Source organism: Sabethes cyaneus, chromosome 1, assembly GCF_943734655.1.
Source record: "Sabethes cyaneus chromosome 1, idSabCyanKW18_F2, whole genome shotgun sequence".
In the NCBI taxonomy this organism is placed as follows: domain Eukaryota; kingdom Metazoa; phylum Arthropoda; class Insecta; order Diptera; family Culicidae; genus Sabethes; species Sabethes cyaneus.
In genome coordinates, this window is record NC_071353.1 from 30,151,785 (window position 1) to 30,171,243 (window position 19,459).

General features: G+C 38.5%; 1 protein-coding gene across 1 annotated transcript in view; it reads left to right on the forward strand.

Moving 5' to 3' along the window:
* The first annotated feature begins 6,199 nt into the window (after positions 1-6,199).
* LOC128732903 (uncharacterized) overlaps positions 6,200-19,459 on the forward strand; it is a 69,367-nt gene continuing 56,107 nt past the window's right edge. The window contains exon 1 of the mRNA XM_053826342.1: positions 6,200-6,653. Within this exon, the coding sequence (XP_053682317.1) occupies positions 6,413-6,653 (241 nt within the window). The 5' untranslated portion in view covers positions 6,200-6,412. The remainder of the gene's footprint in view (positions 6,654-19,459) is intronic.

Consider the following 19,459-nt stretch of genomic DNA (forward strand, 5'->3'; position numbering starts at 1 on the left):
GTAATATGCTTTTTCGATTTCTAATTAGTAAAAATTACCGAACAGTTTCAAGGTCAAATTATCCCATACATTTTCTTTGTGATCGCCTTGCTCCACAGGCAGGGACGACAGTTAAATACACCATCTGTTTACTGTGATTTCGATTACTTCATGTTTAGAAAACAAGCAGCAACACCCCTCGTCCCAATAGGTCGAAGATTCTTTACGACGTTTAGACTTATACTAATTTGATATCTGTGCTTGGGAAGTATGCCAGAAAGAGTGATAAAGTTCTCTCGTCCTAACAAGATTTCTTAGTACCGCGACAAACCTAGTCCAGTTTAATGTCCTGAACAAAGTAAACAATTTTGTTATAGCATAAAACCACCCCTACCTTTCAACCTAGTTTATTTTTAAACATTGAATCTACTCCAAATTGATGTCCTGAAAGTGAAACGTTACAGAAAAATGAGCAGCAGTTCTTTCCTTCCTAAATTTTCTAAATACATCGCACGTTTTCTTTCCGCACGTTCACGGTCAAACTAAAGGAACGTGCGATGTATTTAGGAAATGTCAAAAATGCTGTTTAAATGTTACGAACACAAATTATGCGGTCCGCCATTATGGCTCGGAGCTGGATTTGTTTACTGTACAATACGATGCGATATATTGGGCCATAACGAATAAAGACTCAAATTAAAATTTAGTTTTTAATATTTTATTATCAATATTCGCATACACTGAGAAAACTTTTCGTATAGTTTCTATGTGTCCCACATATAGATTTTTGCAATGTGCCCAGTAAATGATCTTTATGGTGCTTATTACCAATCTCACTTCACGGTGAAATAAATTTCACTTCCACACTCACGTCACTTTTTTTACCTATTCCCAATTCCACGTAGAGTGAAGTGAAAAAAATTTTATTTGTGAAGTGAGTTGCATAATAACCCCATTGACAAGATTGAAAGGGGAATCTCATTGTCAAACTTTAACAACCAGTTTAAAATTTCAATTATGGCTGCCAAGTAATGTGATTGGAAACTTCGCTTGCTTCAAATTTCTGAAAAAGTCGGTGCAAAAGGGCGCAGTTGTGGGATTCTATTCATCCGGACGAAAAGAAAAAGAACGTTTAAAACCATTTCACTGGCATAAAAACAGCGGAGAACGCACTGATGAAGTGATGACAGCACCAACCAGCGCACAGATAAAGAACAGATAAATAACAATGAGCAACTTTGACAACGAAGTTCCCAATTCACAGACTTGATACATATTGTTAGCATCATGTTTACCACAATGAGTCCTATCCAGCTTTTTACGAGCCATAATGGCGGACTTGTTCGTAATATTTGAACAGCATTTTTGACATTTCCCTAATACATCGCATGTTTTCTTTCCGTGCGTTCACGGTAAAACTAAAGGAATGTACGGAAAGAAAACGTGCAATGTATTAGAGAAATGTCCAAAGTGCTGTTCAAATTTTACGAACTCGTCCGCCATTATGGCCCGTTAAAAGCTACGGATACGCGATTTGTATTCATCGCGAACTTTTTGCATAACGAAAACGTTTCCCGATGCACACAAACCACCAATACAGTCACACACTAGCAACCCTTATACCTCGCACGTTTTCTTTCCGCACGTTCACGGTAAAATTCAAGGAACGTGCGGAAAGAAAACGTGCGATGTGTTTAGGAAATGTCAAAAATGCTGTCTAAATATAGAGCTTGCTAATCCCAGTGCAAAAGGCTACAAAAACTTATCGTTTATCACTCAAACGTGTGTTTTTTTACCGGGGTATAACTGGGGGAAAACAAAAACAAACGTGTAAAATCAATGTAAAATCTAACAACAGCAACAATAAATCGCGCGTCGATTTGTGCGTACGATAAACGTCAGCAAGCTCAATTACGAACGCTATCCGCCATTATGGCTCGTAAAAGCTAGATACATCGCACATTTCCTTTTCCCACGTTCATACGGCAAAAAGGAACGTGCGGAAAGAAAATGTGCGATGAATGGAAAAATAGGAGGGATTTTTTATGGGGTTTCCTGATGTTAACGATTTCTACACTCAAAAAAATCAGCACGTCAAGTTTACGTGAAAACATAGGTAAAGGCCCAGACAATGCATACGGATTTTACTTCTTCTTCTTCAGCAGCATAGAGCCGGGGTGGCTCGTGCTGTTTCAAGCACTCGTCTCCATTCAACTCGGTCTTGGGCCACTCGTCGCCAATTTCCTAGTCGTCTCAGAAGTCGCAAATCGCTCTCGACCTGGTCGAGCCATCGTGCACGTTGGGCCCCCCTATTCCTGGTGCCGGTGGGGTTGTTGAAGAGGACTATTTTCGTCGCACAGTCGTCCGGCATCCTTACGACGTGTCCGGCCCACCGTAGCCTGCTAACTTTCGCTAGATGTACGATGGGAGTCTCCCCAAGCAGTGCCTGTAGCTCGTGATTCATACGCCTCCGCCACTCTCCGCTTTCAGTTTGTACTCCGCCAAATATCGTCCGCAGCACTTTCCGCTCAAACACGGCAAGGGCGCGTATGTCCTCCGTAAGCAGCGTCACGGCTTCAAGTCCATAAGGAACTACCGGTCTTATAATGGTTTTGTACATTGTCAGCTTCGTGCGGCGGCGTATGCTTCCTGATCGTAGCGTTTTACGAAGGGCAAAGTAGGCCCGATTTCCCGCTTGGATGCGCCGCTGGATCTCCTTACTAGTGTTGTTGTCCGCGGTCACCAGCGATCCCAAATACACGAACTCTTCTACCACTTCTAGTTCGTCGCCGTCAACGGTTACCGTCCGTGGGAGGCGCACATTTGTTTTCTTTCATGTATTTGGTCTTCGACGCATTTATTTTTAGCCCAATTCTCCTAGACTCCGCTTTCAGTCTGGCGTAGATTGCCTCCGCCGTCGCAAAGTTCCTGGCAATGATATCGAAGTCATCTGCAAAGCCTAGAAATTGGCTACTCTTGGTAAAAATCGTGCCTCTCGTTTCGATGCCCGCTCGTCGGATCACTCCCTCAAGAGCGATGTTGAACAGCATGCAGGATAGACCGTCTCCTTGTCTCAACCCTCGTCGCGTCTCGAAGGGACTCGAAAGTGTCCCAGAGATGCGTACGAAACACATCACTCGATCCAATGTAGCTCTGATCAGTCGCGTCAGTTTGTCCGGAAAACCGTATTCGTGCATTATCTGCCATAGCTTGTCTCGATCGACTGTATCGTATGCTGCTTTGAAATCAATAAAGATGTGATGCGTGGGCACGTTGTACTCCCGACATTTCTGCAAGATCTGTCGGATAGTAAAAATTTGGTCCGTAGTTGCGCGAGCCCCCATGAAACCCGCCTGATAATTCCCTACGAAACCTTGTGCTATCGATGACAGCCGGCGTAACAGGATCTGGGATTTTACTACGTTGCGGAAATTTGACAGAAAACCCATGGAAAAAATGCCAAATTGCCGCAACGTAGTAAAATCCGTATGCATTGTGTTTGGGGCTTAATTCTCATTCATCACGCTTTTCATGTAACATTCACGTGAATTGTTGGTAACTCGCACTCATACTAACCAGTTTACGTGCGATCCCAGTAAATTTTATCAATTTTCTCATTAACTAGTACATGAAGTTCACGTATAAGTTTCTGTACAGAAGTTTACATGATTTTTCACGTGGATGCGACGTGTCGATTTTTTTGAGTGTAACGAAATGACGATTCTGGTCGCCTGCCAGACACCCGCAGTAATGAAGTAATTTGCGGTTTCGTCACTAACCAGAATGACATTAGCTGAGGATCGGTTATGTAGGAGTGAGAGGGGAGCGAAGAGTGGAGGAGAGGATCCGGGAGTTTGATATTTGATGTTTTTGATATTATTCCTACTGCAAACAGCCTCAGCGAGGGCCTCAGCTAATGTCAAAAAATGCTTATATGTGTGCGTGTAGAGTGACTATATACAGAGTGGCGCCAAGTCATCCCAAATGTATGCAATGCGGTTTATCCTAGGTTTTTCTTTCTCTTTCCTGCATACGCGTTGGATAGGTTGTCTGCTCGATTGGAATGACACTGACAGATAATTATCATTCCAATTTTGACATTGTCGCCACTCTGTATATAGTCACTCTATGTGCGTGGTGGAATACTTCATTCCCTCTATTTTGACAGATTTGACATGGCGATGAAAATTACCCGATAAAAAATCCCCCCTACTTTTCCTCCGATTTAGTAGGTTCGCGTCGGCTGAATCGCCCGATTTTGGACCCGACGAATCGGTCGATTGTTGCAACGACGCTTATGGGAGTTTAACAGGGCGATCTACCGATTCGTCGGTATGTTTAATCGGTCGACTAAATTGGCTGTTTATTCGGGTGATGAAATAGACGTGTCTGATGGAACCAAACGAAATAGGTTGATTAATCGGGAGATAAAATTTGTCAATATACCGACGAAATAGGTGGATTAATTGGTGTATGTAGTTAACTTGCCTACCAAAGCCGATCAAATTGGTGGAGGAATCAGATGACGAAATACGTAAATCATACGAAATAGGTGGATTAATCGATGGAGAAAATTTTGTAACCTACGGAACCAGACGAAATAGGTCGATTATTCGGGACATAAAATTTATCAATACAGACAAAATAGGTGGATCAATTTGAGCATTATATTGAAATCTATAGAACCAAACCTAATTCTAATAAAAATGCTCCTAATAATGCCCTGAAAGTGGCCCTCTTCAACAACTCCTCTTGCCTCAGGAACAGAGATGCCCACCGTGATGGATCGCTCGACCAGTTTAAAAGCGACTTTCGACTTCTGAGAATTGGCGACCAGCGGCCCAAGACTGAGTTGAACGAAGAAGACTGCTTGAAATAGCAAGAGCGACGTCGGCGCGATGACAACCTGTAACAATCAGAAGGTAATTAATTGGAATCGAAAAAAGCTGTTCATTGAAGAAATTTCTCTCTTCTTCGGTACATACACGAACACTTATATTGACTCCTATAGTTTAATTTCACTAACCTGCTTATCCTTCATGAAGCCAATCGATCAATTTCCTCCGCAGAACCAATCCGTTCCCATCGTGACAAAGGAGATGAACTTGTCGCAGAACCTTTTCGATTCCATGCCTCATTGACGGCGACGCAGATCCGGACGGAGTTCCCCCAGTAAACCATTTGGTTTGTATATCTCGATTGCAACTGAGATATAAGAAATCATATCTGAACGAAAAAGTTATATTTCACGCCATATAAGAACATATATGTACCAAAGTGGAGGCGATATACGTGCGAAAGCTTTGACAATTATTTGTAATTCTTTTTTGCGTAGTTTTTATAACACGCAACTAAATACTCCTGAATATATGATTAAAATATAATCAAATATTGCAACTGTCTATCCTGCTTTATAATTCACAGTCATGAATTGTATATGAAGGCACGCACGACTGCAAAACAACTTATTGTTCACTTCGATTTGACATACTCTAATTATTATACAATTCCAATGTGAAATTGACATGAAAACGATTTATTGTGAACTTTCTATTACGATTTTGTGTTATCTGGGCCTTTAAGGAAGATATAAACCGAGTCAAGAGCAGTTTGTTACTGGACCTAACCTCCATCTCCGTTGTGTGGCTCCACAATCCGATAGGAAAAAATAGTCGCACGATAATTTTCAGTGCAAAATTCCAACTAAAATAGCGATAATAAGTTACAAATTCAATACAGCTGTCTTTTTATGTAAAGGATACTTACCTATCTATTCAAATAAAGAATAAGTAAATTAGAAGTAAACTGGCCTTGTTCAAAAATCAATCAGACTTAGCTGTCAAAAGATCATTCTGTACAGAGTAAACCGATCATCATCTGATTTAATCGTTACCTGACGGTAACAGATTAAATATACCAATGCGTCGGGTGACGGAGACAACCACCCAACGCGATCCGACGAAGTCGGTTGATTAATAGGTTGATTTCTTCGGCATCCTATTTCGTCGGTAGATGTGTAAAACAGCATCTGCCAAAATTTTCTATTGGGTAATTTTCGCAATGACTTTTGACAGCACCCGCCTGCGTGAATTTTGTTGATTTATTGGTTTGCCTTGTAAGCGATAGCGTTTTGTAATAGTAATTGACCTATAGATTTTATTGTAAATTGTTTAGTTAAAGTCGCTGTACTTTATCTTATATTAGTATCGCATTTTTGTTTTGCGCTTGGTCTTCAAGTGGTATTTATTAGTGTTATTTTCTTAAAGTTAACAGTAAGAAAGATAACCATTGTTTATTTTTTGAAGAACAAAAGCAAAATTTAAAGCTTACGGCCGTGAATAAGTGTAATTCCGATACCTATCAGAATTTAATGCGCCAGTTTTGCAGTTTCCACTAATTGATTGCTCACTGTTTTTTGTCTAACCGTTGTACAATGATGCCTGCAAGTAATAATGATGGAACGACAGGTGGAACAGGTGGCAGCAGCAAAAGTGACACGTCGTCACGGGCTGTCCCGATTAAGAATCCACTGCTGAGTATGCAGGTCACCGGTTTGAGTTTGGACGATTTCGCCCATAATGCCCTGTTGCTTCCAGCTGCACCGGTACCGACACCGGCAGTCCATGCTGCGTCTCCACCGTTACTCGAAATCAGTAAGGAAGCGGAAACAACAGGTAGGTGCAAATGAAATGATTACAACATGCTCTAGAATTAAAACCAAATTTTCTTCAAATATTTAAGATTTTGAAGCAGATTACGAATTATAACGGGATTATTGATTATCAGTTACTGATATACTATACCCACCAGCAGGGATGGCACGATCACTTTGACTCAATTCACATTCATTTGACAATACCGTCTCAGCCAAGCAAAATTTAATAAACGTTTGTATTGGGAATTTGTAGAATTAGTTATTATCTACAATTTTGCTGTATCTTTTGTAGTTACGGTGCTACAATGCTAGTAACGCGTTAATGACTAAATGAACGTTGGCTTAGTCACTAAAGAGCTACTAGCATTGTAACACCGTAAATACAAAAGAAACAGTAATACTTTATTCGGAAAAGTTGTAAATAATAACTAGTTCTGCAATTGTCCCATATATAAGTTTTTCAAATTCTGCATGACTGAGACGGTACTGTGAAATGAATGTGAATTGAGTCAAAATGATTGTGCCATCCCTGCTCACCAGCCAGATATTAGCGGTATTCACATAGCGCTTGCTATGTTGCGTAAACGGCGTATTGCGTGTATATACTGGCGCTATTCGCATTACAGTCCCAGTTTCTATGAAGATGGAACTGTTATGCGAGTAGCGGCAGTAAATACATCATACGCAACATATCAAGCGCTACGTGATGACCCCTATTATATTCTACTATTTTACTTCACAAGCCAATGACCTTTTTTAATAACCAAGAGGGCCCATTACGTTTCTGGAGTCAATACCGCTAACTTGGACTAGCGTGCTAATTTACCGTTGTAAATGGGTGAATCAACGTAAACAAATTCGTGGCGAATTCAACTAAGATGTTTTCCAAAAATTTATATATATTTGTTTGTGAATTTCCTTAATACATAAACAAGCTGACCCGACAAACTTCGTATTGCCACGAATTAAACTGTGCTGTACATAAATCGTAATCTCGGATGACCTTTGTCACAATCTCGTGTTATGCATGTTTCTGAGTGTTCATGGGTAGCTTAATATACACATCTGCAATTTTTCCTCACAGTAAAGTAGAAAACGACTCCCTCCGTTGGTTAGCCTGATAAAATAAAGCGGATAGCATTTAAATATTCGCCATGATTATACAATATTTCGCCGAATACCATTTTGCGGAACACCACTTCTCGGTTGACGGTACATTTCACGGAAAATCTTTTCGTGGAAAGTATTTCGCAGGGGTGATCCTGTCCTTTCTCGCTGTCGCTCGTTCGGACCCAATTGAAGCAAAGTAATAGAGTTCAGTAGACCTAGCCCCCCGTAGAGGCCAGTGCTTCCGACGGCGGGTCGCCGGCAATACTCGCGGCCTGCGGCCGTCTTGGCCTGATTCATCTAGTGTTACTATTGATAGTTTTTGGTGGTCTGTTATTGAGTAATGTTTTATGGAAGAGTCTAAAATTTTTCGAGTTCGATTAGTTTTTGAATTACGCATAAATTTCTGTTTTTAATTTGTATGAGAGTTCTTATCCCCCTACCACAGGGGTGAGAGGTCTCAAACTATCATAAAAAAATTCTGCCTTCTAAAACCCCTACATGCCAAATTTGGTTCCATTTGATTGTTTAGTTTTCGAGTTATGAGGAAATTTGTATTTCATTTGTATATGAGCCCCCTCCCTAAAATGGGGATGAGGAAATTTGTATCTCATTTGTATGGGAGCCCCCCCCCCCCTCTCTTGAAGGGGTAGCAGAGTGGTCCCAATTCACCATAGAAAAAAATCTTGTCTCCAGAAACACCCACATGCCAAATTTTGTTCCATTTGCTTGATTAGTTCCCGAGTTATGCAGAAATTTTGTTTCATTTGTATAGGAGCCCCTCCGTTTTAAGGGGAGGACACTTTAAGTAACATAAGAACCTTCCCAGGCCCCAAAACCCCCTGCATGCAATTTTCTGGCCGATCAGTATTTTCCGAGTCTATAAGGAACATACGGACAGACAGACAAACAGAAATCCATTTTTATAGGTATAGATACATATTGTGTACTTTTGGCAGAAATTTTCATTGTTTTCCAACTTTAGTCTTTTGAACATGAAAACTGCATTTAATGCTTTTACAACAAAAATTTATATTTAGGACGAAAAATTTGAATGTTAAATTTTTACAAATATGTTTATACTAAAACATTTCAACCTTCTTTATCCCAAAGGTGTTTGGGTGCTTTACAGTTTTTAGCTATCTGAAATAGCTATTAACGGCAGTTCAACAAGCACAACTATAATACAGGTTGTAAAACAATGTTTTTACTGCGTTCTGAAATCGAAATATCCATCTTAAGTGTGTGCACCGGTTGCAACCGAATATCAACCAACAGCGATTTCAACCAAATTGGGCATAATTCCGAACCCACAATCAATTTCCCAAAGTTTTATGCCGATATACCGAGTCCCCCTAGCAGTAGCGCTTTTTCTTTTTCTCAAAATTTCCTAAAAACTCAGTGTTCGCGTTTAAATATTTTTTAAATAATTTGATTTAAAGACATACCGTCGATTCGAGTGAAAGTGATCTCCGGAGATCAACGAATAAAAAACTTATTATTCTACGTTTATAACGATTCATATAAAGATTGAGTTGAAGATCAGAGTCACTTGGAATTCAACGTGATTGATCTTGTAAATGGCTGCATTTTTTTTAATTTACTACCTAATTTGATCGAATCGCAATTTTCGACATACCTGATCCTTTCTGATAATCCAAAGCAGACGAATGTTGATATCCGCTCGTTTTATAATATCTTGTAGCACTATCAATTTTATGTCTACAAAATTAGTTGAACCAACAATGTAATTTAAAGTCACATGTTCGTAATGAATAGGAACAGAAAATATGTAACATCAATGACCGAATGCTCATCACCAAACTGTTTTAAGGGCTGGTAATAAAACGCAAACTGTTATTTGTAGATTTTTCGGTATGATTTAGAAATACATGGGTTTGGCAAAAAAAACCAGCTCTATATTGCGTGATTACTATTACGATCCCCCCCCCCCCCCCCCCCCGCCCCCCATTTAAATAACGTAGCCCCGCGCGCTGAGTCCTTTTTTTTATAAAATGGGAACTGATTCGTCATGAAACAGCTGTTGGATTTCGCGTAAAATGTTTCTGTTACTTGTCTATTCGAACCTTGAATCAGCTGGTTGGCACATCTCATCAAACCTATTCTGACCCGAATTAGAATTCCTATGGTATGTAGAGTATTCAACCTACCCATCCATCAGCATCTGTACATAAATTGGACACTTCCATTTGATTTTGCTTTTAAGTGTCCAAATTATGTACAGCTGCTGATGAGGTCCAAAATACGTTGATTACATGTTAAATTTACGGCCTTCACCGTTTTTGACGGTATCAGGATAATATCACGTTAAATAATTAAGGCACATTTATTTTCTCTATTCTCTGATAAATGGTATCAAATATGTAATAATTAAAAACTAACCTTGCTGCCTGTATTATTATTGACTGTTCTCTCATTTGGTGTAACTTTTGAAAACTTGAATTAATTGTATATTGACTTAGCCTACACCATGGTTCAGAAAGGCTTTTATTCCATTCTTGTTTCGCGATGGAATTTTTTTTTAGGTAATTCACGTTGCACGTCGTGTCCCCCGCGTGTCACTCCTGTAGATTGGTAGCTCCTGAGAACGTTTTCGTCTGCGAATGCAGTACCGAATCAGTAAAACGAGTAAAATGATCAGGGCAATTAGTAGTAGCACACCAAGCACTACGGCAGCTATTCCGGCCTCATTGAGCCAAATGTCTGTTACATCCAACGAGATTGTGCGGGCATTTTTACTAACATCATGTGCTGTTATGGTCACCTTTGGTTGGCAGCAAGAAGCGGTATAAGTGGCCTGGACATCATCTCGCGTTCCTGCCGTAAATGGATTTTTGTATATGAGTCCTGCTGGAGTGGAGGAAATTTTCATAATTCCCGTCTCGTAATCTCTTGCTGTGATATCCAATGTCCAAAATGATCCAGAGCAGGTGCCAGGTGATGATCTACCTTCACATCGGCTAGAGTAAGAGTACCAGATCGATGGTTGGTAGGTATCTGAAAGTCCTGAAGAATCGGTTACCGTTACCCATGCAGCTTGCGATACTATATCAGTTCCTTCGGCACGAAAAGTAATCTTGTCCTTTGAGCCTACTTCAGCATTGTTTCGTATGCGAAGACCCACAACCACGTTTATTGTTTGGCCTGGTCCTAAAGTTGCACTATTTTTAAGAAAAGTATTTTAATGAAAACTAAGTTTATTGTGGCTTTCAAATGTAACTTACGATAGCGGCACCATTGACACTAGGAAACGTAGTTCTCCTGTCACCCGGAAATTGTAAAACACTGGTGTCTGTCGAAAATTGGTCACTTCGAAAATAATTCGAATCGTCGATCCACGGGTTCCCATTAGCTGAGAATCTATTCCAACATCTACCTTGGTGATTGCCTGTAGTGCAGCTCGGCCTTCTATACCACTATCTTCATTTCCTGGTAGTGATTGCTTTTCAGACTGTTGTATCCAGTCGTCGTTCGCTACTGTCCGACGAGTTTGCTGGTGCCGCAAAGAATTCAGCTCGTTGTCCGATAAAACGTCAACCTCGTTACTTGTGTGATTGTCCAAGTCATGCTCAAACGATGGGTCACCATGTTCTGTAGTATAGATTAAAAATTGTGATTATTGCTTCATTATGTTGATGAAGAGAAATTGTATGACGAAATTTAATCATTAGTGCGTCCTTCATAGGGCAGAGTTCAGTACACAGTTCCCATTCTCTGTGTAATAATGAAATCACAATTAAGGTTGCGCCAAACACTTTGTTGTACATGGTATGATTCATTTGCGATTGTAAACTTTTCATGTTTTATGACATCATCAGTTGGTTCCATGAAATTTATTACAGATGCTGCGAATATCCATAGACATCGAACGGACAAGATTTAAATGGAATATATCAATTTGAATTACAAAAAAACGTTTAGTTTAGATTATTCCTCGAAAAGCTTGTTGTTAGTACTTATACATTTTTCAAAAAAATATCTTTTTCTTCTCTTGCTCTGGTGTTTTAGATCGAAAGGATTGAAGTTTCATGAAAAGTAAGATAATTTCGTTCAAAAACTTCTAATATATTGAGACAGGTTATAGCGATCGAAAAAATATTGTCATCTAACGTTATGTACTCATGCCTCGAACTATTTATGTTTTTGGCATGATTGTGAAAAAGGCGTTTTTTCTATTTGAACGTAAATGTTAGGAGAAAATTCGCATTCTGCTACACTAAATAAACCAATCTTTGCGGATGGCTATGGATATTTAGAGTATCATTTGAAATCTTTTTCAATTTGAAAACACGAATCAATTTTGTATCAAAAACTGATGATCTCATCAAATCTTTATGGTGGAGGTAACCATCTATTTAAGGGAACATAAACGACTAAAATTTTTAGAAAATGTCATAAATTTTTTATTTCAGATTTTGATTTTGCAGTCTTTTCCGCTTATTTTGATACTAAATTTGTAATGATCCGATCACGGGAAGTGGCCGAAAAACCATCGAGTATTTAAGCATTCCAGTGCGGCGTGGAAGAACCTCGCCAGAATAAAACGCCGCTCCTGTAAAACCACGATTTTCAAACTTTATGTACCTTTTTCTCAGAAACTGCACAACGTATCGGAACAAACCTTTTTTTTGTTGGTAGAAGCTTGACAAAGACTTTTATAACTTTTGAGCTTTGTAAACGAAACACAGCCAGAGAAAAAGGAAAAAGAAGACAAATTTTAATTTTTTCAATCATTTTTTTTCTTAACCCTTTCTTAAGGGCTTAACACCCTTGGGAGAAAGAGGGTTAATATCGAATGCAGAATATGAGTTTGGGTGCTTCTATTGGTAGTTTTTTGTGTATGTCAGAAAGAGCACTGGGCTCAAAAAGGCACTGCGACAGTCTTGAAGATTGTCTTTTGTAGCTAAAGGTGTTTAAAGTAGTTGTGCTTCTTGGGTTTGAGTTTCCATCCGAATATTCAGTTAATGCGCTGAACTTTCTAATTCTGAGCTGCTTCTGCAGCAGACAAATGTCTGTTAGGACCTTGTCGATTCTCTTTATGTGATAAAGAGAGGGACAATATTTGGTGAAGAGTCCCGTGATTGTGTGTAGTTCACTACACGTTAAGCTGAGTAGGTTAAGTTTAGCACTCCCAAACTAATTTGGGATTAACCTTTACTGAACTTGCGAGCTAGTAGTGCCTATACTTGCGATTTTCGCATGCCTATACTTTCGTTTTAGACATAGCTTTGCGCAGATGTATATTGCATTTATTTCTGCTTGGAAAATGGTGGGCCATTTGCCTGATGGGACTAGGTCTGTTAAATATGGAGGATGATAAAGAACTTCTAACTTAAATATCGGCACCAACTTTTCAAAAGGACCAATCAGCAAAATGTAAAGAAACCGAGTAAAGGTTTTTTCCCTATGCTGGTCCAACAAAAAACAACCCCTTTTGAAAAGCTGGTGCCGATATCTGTATTTCTGTAATTTGTGCAATGATGCTGTTGCATTATCATACAACACCAGACATCTTTATAGTTGTTATCGAAAGATACTATTTGATCCAAAAACGTGCCATATTTTTAAATGGTTCTGTTTTTGTTTTTCTGTGATTTAGGAACTAACACTTCTAACTTATACGCTTGACCGGCTTAAGCTTAGTGAGTCAATTTTGTTTGTCATAACATAGTTGGCATATTGACACCAATCCCAGCGATAATTCATAAATGCTTTGAGATTAATCAGAGCGACCTTGACTTCCTGACGACCATGGGACTACCGACTGTTTCATCTTAAACGAAAGTAATTTTCAACAAAATTTTTAAATACTTCTGGTTTCCTGCAACAATATTTAAACAACGTAACATTTCAACAAATAGAAAACAGAAGTGTCATATATTTATCAAATAAAAATCATTCATAACCTGATGATTTGGTACCTTCATTCGGGAATACTTGTAACGGCGGGGTTACTTGCAACACTTGTGCACCCGGCGCTTTGGTAGTTCTAAACTGAAAGAGAGGAGTTTTTAATAACTTAACGGAATCTGTGACTTCAAATGTGTGGCACAATTGAAGATTCAGAACTGGGAGAAGCGCCAATATTTCAGGCGAAGTGTACAGTATGAAGTTCATGTTCGAAAGCGTGTCGTTATCATCGTTGTCCAACGATGAGTTTCCTAAAATTTGATACAACAGACGTTTCGGTAGTTTAGGTTGTGTTATTTTGTTTTCAGTAGCACTTTGGAAAGAGAATAGACTATTCAATGAGAAAGCTTAAAACTTCTAAAATTGTGATTAATTTGTTCATTAGCAAATTTTAAAAGAACCTTAAGTTCGTTGTTCCGATAACATTCAATTTTTAATATTTTTGTGAATCAATTATAAGTACTCACTAGCACTAGAAAAAATTGAGATTTAAGTTAGAGAGTGAATGGCAATGAATTAGGATTCATCCGTTGTAATCCATGTTATCAGAAAATCGAGTGTTGTTCTATATTATACATGAAATTCTGCTAATATAGGTCACACAGAACACACACAGAAACCCAGTTCCCAGTTCGCGTGGTAGACTACGGTAAGCACAATTCAAGTATATAATCATCATCCGCGCGTTTGCCGGCACTCGTCGAGTGAAGGCGCGCATCGTTTCACTCAGCTGCTTGCATTACAGTTGGAAATCAGCGTTTTAGCCATTGCCAGTTCAGTTTAATTTTTCACCCCGTCGTTAGTGCATTGCCTCAAAAGAAGTTCGCGATCGCGTGCCTAGTTGTTGAACCGCGAAAAGTTACTCAATACAGTGTGTACAACCAACGTTGCTATACAGAGAAGGATTTTTCCGGAGTTTCCCAAACACATGAGGTTAGTAATGAAAATGCATGGTTTCAGTTGGTTCTATTGTAGCGTTCAGCGACTAAATTTTGGAGATTTTTCCGGCTGACGTCACGAGTTTGTTCCACTTTGGCTTGTTTTGATTTTAAAGACTTATACTCTGTGACCTTGAGGATGATTTTGGTTGTTGTATAGCGACAGTTTGACGGGCAGATATATGTTTCCAATATTCGGTGTCTAATAATACACTAAGTGTTGAACACTTCAACTGCAGTGGCATACACATTGATGCGGCTCTAAACTATTACCGTCTACAGAATTTTCGTTCACTTGACGCTAAAGTGAGAAGATAGTTAAACGTTTAGTTAAACCATTAAAATCGACTATCCTGTTTGGGTGGAACAAAGAGTGATTTCAACTAACCAGTAGAACTTTTGAGTTATGGCAGGATAATAGTAATAACTGTTAGGCATTGAGTTTTAGAAACTTTGTGTGTTTTCTCAAGATACAATGTGTTTACTCATGATCCAATCAGTCAAATTAGTTGTGTCAGTCAAATTAGCAGGAAATTACCAGAATATTAGAAACAAATTAATAAACAAGGTTCTTGTCAGGCTAAGTGTCAGTTTTTCTCAACAGATGTTGAAAACGAACGAATAAACTACAGCCTCAAACTACGCGATAGCATAATGTATATACTAAAGTTCATTTTTTTTGTTGACGTGGGTTATCGCATCTAACTCACGTCAAACGCCGACTTTTTACCGAACGGACCTAGGCGATAGTGTGTGCCCTTCTGCTTTATGTGGATTCATCTCGAGATCGGGCGCCAACTTCAGTCACTCCTTTGAGACGAAACCACGCCCGTTAGTGTTCCACAAGTTATTTTTGTTTTTCGACTGCTGTGTTATTGTTTTTATTTTGTGTTTTAGTTTAACGAATAATTGAACTGATAACAGTGTAAAACGGGTTTGAACACACAAAGCTCATCTTTCCCCTAATCATGTCAATATTTAACCACAGTGATTTCCATCGCTGATCGCACAGAACTCATGCCGCTTCTTATGATTCCTCATCAAAGAGGTTCAAAGGTCTTACCTAGCAGTTGGATTCCATGACGCATACGGTAATCAGCTTTAACCGTTATCCCGTACGTCATTGGAGCTGTTGGATACTCAGTTGTTCGACCTTTATGTGATAATTTGGAGGACGACTCATTGACGGAACTAGACAAATCCAGATAGTATATGCCCTGGTCACTGGTGTGAATCCGGCTAATCAGAACAAAATAATCCTGCAAGAAATGGGATCCGGTTGATTCCGACTCGGGCGGCGTGAGTTTTCGACTAACGGTGTCGTTGCTAGTTACTATCTCAGGTGTTTCTTCAGGATACAACGGGCTACTTCCGTTGCCTTTGTGCCCAATGGTTTTGTTTAGAAGATCTATTATGTAGCCTGTTGATAGAAAGGGTATTTAGAATATTTTGTTAAAACTGTCGGGACGCTGTATTGTAAATTTTTTGATAAAAATATACCTATTCTCATTGAAGTAGAGTTTTAGATTAAACAGCGAATTTCATTTATCCAACTTCAGCATAATTCCAATGCATCGATTAACATTATTCATTCATTTAAAGATATTTAATTAAAATTAAGTGGATGGAATAAGAATGGGTTTAACTGGTTTAAAGTAAATTGCACCTTTACAAACGTCGTCGTATTTAGAGATTTTCGAGCGTATTTACATTTCGCCACCATGTTAATAGTTGAATTTCATTAACGATAGTCTACAAACGGTTACAACACTCCGTTTGTATAACATCAAGTTCAACTTACGATGATTTTTTTGCTTTGGAATAGACTGTGTTCCTCAAGTTTGGTGTACTGTAATTTATTTGTTATTAGTAAGTGTTAAAAGACATTTAAAAATAAGGAATTATGCATGGATGGAGTTGAACTCGTGGAATTTTATGACTTCTATAGGCTTTAAATGGATTAAGCTCCTATCTGAAAACACATAATTTTTGTTATTCCAATGTCTTAAGATGGTATCAAGAAACTCATAAAGAGTTAATCAAACGTGTAAAAAATAGTAGTCGTGCAGCTTTTTTATTATAGTAGAAATATGTCCAATGTATGAAGATGAAATAGTAGAAATTCAAATATTACAGCCGAATGTTTGACAAATGAGCCAATGCTGTCCAGATCACTAAGCTTTGAAGTGCTGGCTTAAAACTCAATATGCTATTTTTTTTTTTCAAGAGAAAGGTAAATGTGAAACAGTTTTCACGTCTGTTATCATTGGCTTAGTTTTGGAACAAAGCCGTTATAAAATACGATCCGAAAAGAAAACAATACTAACACCGACAGCATGGCATTAATTAAGGAATTGGAAATCGCAGGTCGTCAATCACGCTGTTGTTTAACCTAAACAATCAATTAATCCACGATGGATTTGTTAATGCCTCTGTATTATTGTCACAGTATATTTTTTTTGTTTTTTTTCTCGATAATTATGAAAAGCAATATGAACACATCAATTCCATGAAAAAAGTGCTTTCGAAATTTATGAGTGATTTTGTTCAAATTTTGTTTCGCCAAATAGCAGGGCTGGGCACTGGAGGGTTAGTTTTATAATTTTAGTACACTCAAGTCTTTTTTTACACGGTTTGTTTTTTTCGATTACTCGAACACGGTGCAGCTAAGAAACTATTTACAATCTACGTGAGGAATGTCGAGTTACTCCCAAATGTATTGAGAAATAAATAAATGGTCTCTAAGTTACCCCGTTCTTAATACTCAAAAAACTAAACCGTGTAAAAAAAGTACTTGAGTGTACACTCCTTTTTCTAAAAACCAGCAGCTCTCTCATTTCATTGGAAATTTACAATCTGAAACTTTCAGCCCAATTTGTGGCAATACGAAGTTTGCAGGGTCCTCTAGTAATGAATTTTCTTTTTTCTACTGTTGAAAATCAGTAAGCTTAATTGATTAGGAATGTACAAATTTTAACATAAATTAATATAATTTTTAATATGTGTTTTGAGCGTTCAACATCGGCATTCCGAATTTGTTCACCATTTATGTTCCGCCAAACTCTTATTAACGCTCTTTATTTATAGCCGGTGCTACCGGTCGATCTACTTCAATCATGCGCGGTTTGTTGTGAATTCAACACACGATTCAAGTGGCGCGCATACACACACGCATGCAAAACTGACCAGTAGAGAATTCGAGACGTAGCGGTAGTCTACTGACTATATTGATCGGGAGTAATCAATCTGAGTAATGTTTGCCGTTTAATACCACACATTCCATTCCTTTGAGTAATTAATAATAATAGAAACAATAATGACAATATTGCTGTTATTATTATATGATATTTTCTTGCCATGCATAAATTTAAAAATATTAGCAGTAGCATAGTCAAAAGTTCTCTTTGAGGCTGTTACTAAGCGCTAAACATGTCGACTATCGCAAGAAGGCAGATTTTTGACGTTTATAAAATAGGTAAATATTTCTGAACTTTCTCAAAGGATAATTATTGATAAACATGATACTATAGACTCGGTATAAAATTACTATACATAAATACATAGGCTTGGCACCCGCTTGTTTCTGTTGTTTGCCTATGTATCGAAACCGCATGCACTTCGCACACTTCGCACTACCACCAAAAGGGGGTTATCCACGATCGTACAGCCCAGCTAATGGGGTGATCGGCGGGACCCCTTTGTTTGTAAAAAATATATGCGCATACTAACAAACACTTCTCTCTATGCTGTGCCAATCCACAGCAACTACTGCTGCGAGTCAGCAAGAGAAAAGCAGAAAATTCAATATATTGTGGGTTTGCTTGGAGTTGGTGTTGCTTGCAGAATCTTTAAAAAACTTTAGAGCCATCTGTAGCCAAGTTTAATTGAAACAATTGTTTAAAAGCATTGTCTATCTAGTGCAAATAAAACAATCACCAGTGCAAACTCAACATACCTAGTTTGTTTTGTCGTTTGCGGAAGTAAACTGTTTTCTTACGCAAAGTGTTTGTTCAAATCAACCAGGTAGGCCTGGTAGTCAATGGCACTAAGTGACATATGTTAATTGATAGAATAGCAAGCAAGAACGTACATTACACATAACAGAACAGTGGTGACTGATAAATTAGATTTATTTCATAATTTCTGTGAATATTGGGGAATCATCGATTTGCTTAGTCAGTGATTGACGTTTTCGATCATACTTTTTTCTAAGTGCACAAGTGCTAGTGTGAAGAAGCGATTCTGCGCAAAACAAGGAAGACGATAATTTCGCTCCGCTCTTCCGAACAAGAGAAACCGCTGATCGGTGGATGTGTATTAGTGAGAGGAAAACACGTTTGTTTACATTTTCCGCAGCGGTTTAGAAGGGTGGCTAGAAGAAATGAACCTCGTTAAGTGTCGTTATTTGAGTGTCGGCTGAATTTCAATGCTAAACTAATTGCGTTGCAGTAACTTTTGGCGTTTTAGGTTAAAAAAGGTATGCCTTTTTATGCTGATACTGGCACAATATCGGAAATATTTTTAGCTACATTTTTCGTTATTTTAGTAGTTTTTTTAGTATCATATTAATTTTGGTTTGGCGTTTAAACATGCGTTCAAAGTCGATTGTCGGACAGTTTTCGAAACTATGGTAGAAGTTTAAGCCGAGGGGTCCAGGATTTTTCAAATGTTGTATGCGGGAGTAAGTAGACTTATGACTGTCTTACTCTATCTCTTGGAAGATTATCAAAAAAACTGTTTTTTATCAATTCGTAGCTTTTAGGGGTAAATATTTCGTAAATTTTGTGTTTCCTGAGTTATGGCCAAATGGATTTTCTGGTCGGTCATGTGCCGTCGTTAATGTAAGTTT